The 4,989-nt window shown below is 43.3% G+C and overlaps 1 protein-coding gene across 1 annotated transcript in view; it reads left to right on the forward strand.

The window, feature by feature from the left end:
- The first annotated feature begins 611 nt into the window (after nt 1–611).
- magixa (MAGI family member, X-linked a) overlaps nt 612–4,989 on the forward strand; it is a 33,371-nt gene continuing 28,993 nt past the window's right edge. The window contains exons 1-7 of the mRNA XM_008293070.1: nt 612–653; nt 728–968; nt 1,544–1,660; nt 1,900–2,019; nt 3,423–3,596; nt 3,666–3,837; nt 4,847–4,917. Of these exons, the coding sequence (XP_008291292.1) occupies nt 612–653; nt 728–968; nt 1,544–1,660; nt 1,900–2,019; nt 3,423–3,596; nt 3,666–3,837; nt 4,847–4,917 (937 nt within the window). The remainder of the gene's footprint in view (nt 654–727; nt 969–1,543; nt 1,661–1,899; nt 2,020–3,422; nt 3,597–3,665; nt 3,838–4,846; nt 4,918–4,989) is intronic.

Here is a 4,989-nt window from a genome sequence, read left to right on the forward strand (position 1 = left end):
CTCACTGCCATGGCAGCAGGTAGCGTTCAGGTGTTACAGGGGCTTCAACAGCTCCTGCTCAGTTCCAGCTACAGAACCGCGACTGGTACCCGGGTCGGGTTACAAGAGATTGTGTGGTAGCTAAAAAGCTAAAAGACTGACAAGGTCTAAAAACATCAACAGAAAACTGAACAAAAACGTTGGAAAGCCCCGACTGAAAACGAGTAAAGTTAGCAACAGAAAAACAACTCAAACCTGACTGACAGCAACAGAAATCAGTCACTAAAATGAACACAGGACAATGGCTGAGAGCACATAGTCCTCTTTTTGTTCTGGTCTCCATTGTTCTGCTGACAGAAGACATCTCTGAGTTCTCTCTCCTCCGTCATGTGGTTCTGGTTCCACAGAGCTGCAGGACTTGATACTGAAACATGAACCTCAGTGAAGGACCATGAATCAGGAGAGACAATCATCCAGATGGTTAAACATCCAAATATACGTTAAACTGAATTTTGTCTTCTTCAAATGTGGAGTTCTGTCCCAGTGACGCAGTTTCCAGTCAGATCAGATCACCTGCCTCACTGGGCACGCTCAGTAATGTCCTGTGTTCTTGTGTCTGCAGCTCGGCCGCCATGTCTAAAGCGACGGTGAAGAAGCTGCACTGGCGCTCCAAGGTACCGACCGTCTGTAGCTCCACTGTCACTGCTAAAGTTCGACTCTCGGTTTAAACCCGGCGTTTCGTCTGCAGGTGCAGGAGAGCTTCGTCCCTCTGGGGGGCGCCGGCTCGGGGGAGCTGGGGCTGGCCATCGGGGGCGGGGCCGACTACGGCGAGTTCCCGTTCGTCACCGCCGCCCCCGGGGGCGGGGCCACGGTGGGCGACATCATCTTAGAGATCGGAGGGACGCCGGTGTTGGGGATGACCCTCGGTGACGTCAGAGGAGTCCTCAACTCCTGTCCTCATCCAATCAGAATCAAGACCGTGTCACCAGGTCAGGAGGGGAGGGGCTCTACCTTCACATGTGATTTAATGTGTAAATGAATAGTGTCCAATTAACTTAACGAGTTAGTTCACCTCATTTCTGCTAGTATACAAAACAAACTCATTTAAAAAAGACCATAGAGTTCTGCTCTAGTGATTCATGGACGAAAAGTACATTTTGATGTTTTTACACAATTTTGACACATAAAGTTAAAACGTTCCTTTAAAAAAAAAATCAGAATTTCCGCACATAAAATTTTAAAATACATATTTTTATAATATTAAAAATTTTGATGTGTGAAATAAAAAATATATATATATATCCACATTATTTTATTTGAACTGTTTTGTAATTTAGTTGTGGTGGAAGTGAGGGTTGAATAAATACGATTTACAAATGACACACGCGTAAATGTCACCAAGAAACATCTCAGTGGAGTGAAATTGTTTTTGTGTCATAAAAAATAATAATTTGGACTCCTCGTGTTTGAGATGGTTTTTGTTGACATCACTGTGACATCACTGTGACATCACCGTGACATCACCGTGACATCACCGTGACATCTCCTCCTGTGTGTCTGTCAGGTTCGTCTCTGTGTAAAGACCTCAGGTTGTACCTCAGTAAGTGTTTCACTCCAGGATCCATGGACAGCCAGCTGCAGCAGCTCATCAGGGAGAACCTATACCTGCGCGCAGTGCCCTGTAAGACTCACCTGGACACACACACACACACACACACACACACACACACACCTGAGTTACATTTTTATAGTTGGATGGAAATCAAATAAAATGTCAAATGAGTCAAATATCTGAAGTGGTGACGGAATCATAAGAATGGACAGAGTGAGACCTCCTTTCAGCCGTCAGTGTTTCAATACCTGTCTGTTTGTCCACCTGTTCCGTCCCATGCTGATGACATCACGGTGTCCTCCCCGCAGGTACGACCCGGCAGCCTCGGGACGGAGAGATCTCAGGTGTGGACTACAACTTCGTGTCCATCGAGGAGTTTTTCTCTCTGGAGGAGTCTGGAGCTCTGCTGGAGAGCGGCAAGTTCAAAGGTACGAAAACAAGCGCTCCCTGACAACAAACGCAGCGTACCGTCCCTTTAAGAGACACGCTCAGGTGATCTGAACCTGCTCAGGCTGATTTCACTTTATTTGACAGGATGTTTTACAGTGGGGAGGAAACCTGCCGCTGGTTGTTTTTTTTTTACAGTGTTTGGGAGGAAAAGAGGATTTTATGTCTCTAATCCATGAAAAACCGAACCTGCCCCCCACACCTCCCCCACCTCCCCCGTATTAATCTGATGGGATTAATGGAACTAAAATAGAAACTGAATTCACACATTAAAACCTGTTTTCACACTCAGCAAAGTCACGCGGCGTTCCCACTGATCAGCTCTTAATTTGGCAGGTTTAATCAGTTCGTTAAACGATGGAAACCTTTCAGAACAAAAGCCTGTAACAAGTGACTTTCACTGTTCAGAAAGTTTATCAAATTTTTGGTTTAATTGGTTTTTACACGAGTGTCTGAAGTTTTGTTGTTTTTATCTGAGTCCTGAGGTCACATGATCAAACATGATCCACCTCTGTGACGCTCTACGACAGGAAAAATTAACAATTAGTACATTTAGAAACACAATGAGAGACACAAAACCACTACAAAGTGATACGAAATGACCACAAAGACAAATAATGACCACACAAATAGCCGTAAAGGGGACGCATAATGGTAATAAAATTAACATAGACACAAAAAATGAGCACAAAGGCACCAAAAAGACAACAATTTACCACAAAAAAGATGTACAATGACCATAAAGAGACACAAAACCACCACAAATGAACATAGAACAACCACACAGACAAAAAAACACAAAAAAGTTCAACAGATGTAAAATGACCGTAAAGACAAACTAAACAATCCTAAAGACGCACAAAACAACCACAAAGAGACAGAAAAACATGAACAGACATAATTATTAGATGCAAAATGATCAGAGACAACCACAAAGTGACACAAAATGATCACAAAGAGACACATAACCACCACAGACACAAAACCACCACAGAGACACAAAACAACCACAAAGAGACACAAAACCACCACAGAGACACAACACAACCACAGAGAGACACAAAACAACCACAAAGAGACACAGAATGATCACAAAGAGAAACAGAATGACGGCAGAAAGACAAAAAAATGGACATATAAATGCATGATGACCATAAAAACACACAAAACCACCACAAAGTGACACAAAATGATCACAGAGACACAAAACATCCACAAATTAACGCAAAACAACACTAGCAGATGTAAAAAAGCACAGACAGACACAACTGATAGACACCAAATGAACATAAAGAGACACAAAACATCTGGAAAACCGAGTGTAATCTGAGCTGTTATCTTTTTATATTTACGCTCCACTTCCTGTTCCTTCGTCCAATCACAGGGAACTACTACGGGACGCCCCGCCCCGTCCACATCGGGCCAGAGAGTCCACCAATCACGTACCAGGAGCACCGGAACCTGCTGAGGAACTTCAGGACGAGGAGCAAGTCTCTGAGTAACCTGGAGAAGGCTGTGGAGGAAGGAGACAACAGCGAGGAGGACAGCGGACTGTCAGGTATGTCACACCTGCCCCAGTCTACCTGCACAGGTGAGTCTCTGTGTTGACTAACCTCTCTACCTGCAGGGTCGGCCGGAGCCCCGCCTACCATCCTGCCTCTCAGCCAGTCCTGGGAGTCGGCGGCAGGAAGTCGGGAGGGAATCGAGAACGGAGGAATAGGAAGAAGAAGAGTAGGAGGTCCGCTGCCTGAGAACTGGGAGCTGGCCTTCAGTGATTCAGGGGAGCCCTACTACATAGAGTGAGTGATCAATAATCAATTACAGCTTCAACAGTCTGATTGTTTTCATCCTGCTGCCAGCTGAATTCAACGGTTTGATTCCCACTGTCGGTAAACATACTGAGGTGAGCTGTGGACGCAGTAGCTGTCAGTTTGAGTCTAAAATTTTACATTTTTTCAATGGAGTCTGGTAGAAGCAAATTATTTAATTGTTAAAATGCAACATTATCTGAACCAGTGCTCTATTTGTTGTAGTTGGGTGAATTTAATGAGTCAGTTTTTCTTTACTTTGAAGTCAAATGACATTAAGGAAGCTGCGGCATCATCACTGAGAGTTTTCTGTAGTTCTAAAATAAAAGTTTTTCCAGACCATACCAAAGCAGGTAGTAGAAATGCTAAAGTTAGGCTTGGCACTGTTACAGCAATAATACATATAGCAGGATGATGATGATGATGATGATGATGATGATGATGATGATGATAGTGATGAGATGATGATAATAGTGATGATGATGATGATGCAGATGATGACAGTGATGATGATGATGGAGATGATGGCAGTGATGAAGATGATGATGATGATGGCAGTGATGAAGATGATGATGATGGAGATGATCATGATGATAGCGATGAAGATGATAATAGTGATGACGAAGATAGTGATGAAGATAATAATCATCGTGATGATAATCGTGATAATGATGGAGATGATGATGACAGAGATGAAGATGATGCAGATAGTGATGATAGTGGTGAAGATGATGATAATAGGGATGATGATGGTGATGAAGATGATAGTGATGATGATGGAGATGATGATAATACTGATGATGATGATGATAGCGATGAAGATGATGATAATCGTGATGATGATAGTGATGATGATAATAGTGATGATGATGATAGTGATGATTATAGTGATGAAGATGATAGTGATGATGGTAGTGATAATAATGATGAAGATGATAGTGATGATGGTAGTGATAATAATGATGATGATGATAGTGATGATGGTCCTGTTTTCTCCCAGTCACAACTCAAAGACGACCAGCTGGTTGGACCCTCGAGCTCAGAACAAAGAGTCGACCTCCTGCACAGAACGTACGTTTATTCATTCACACGTTTCCTGTCATTTGACTGTTGGTGTTACTGTGGCTGTAGCAGCAGCAGCAG

This window comes from Stegastes partitus, unplaced genomic scaffold, assembly GCF_000690725.1.
Source record: "Stegastes partitus isolate 25-593 unplaced genomic scaffold, Stegastes_partitus-1.0.2 Scaffold855, whole genome shotgun sequence".
In the NCBI taxonomy this organism is placed as follows: Eukaryota; Metazoa; Chordata; class Actinopteri; family Pomacentridae; genus Stegastes; species Stegastes partitus.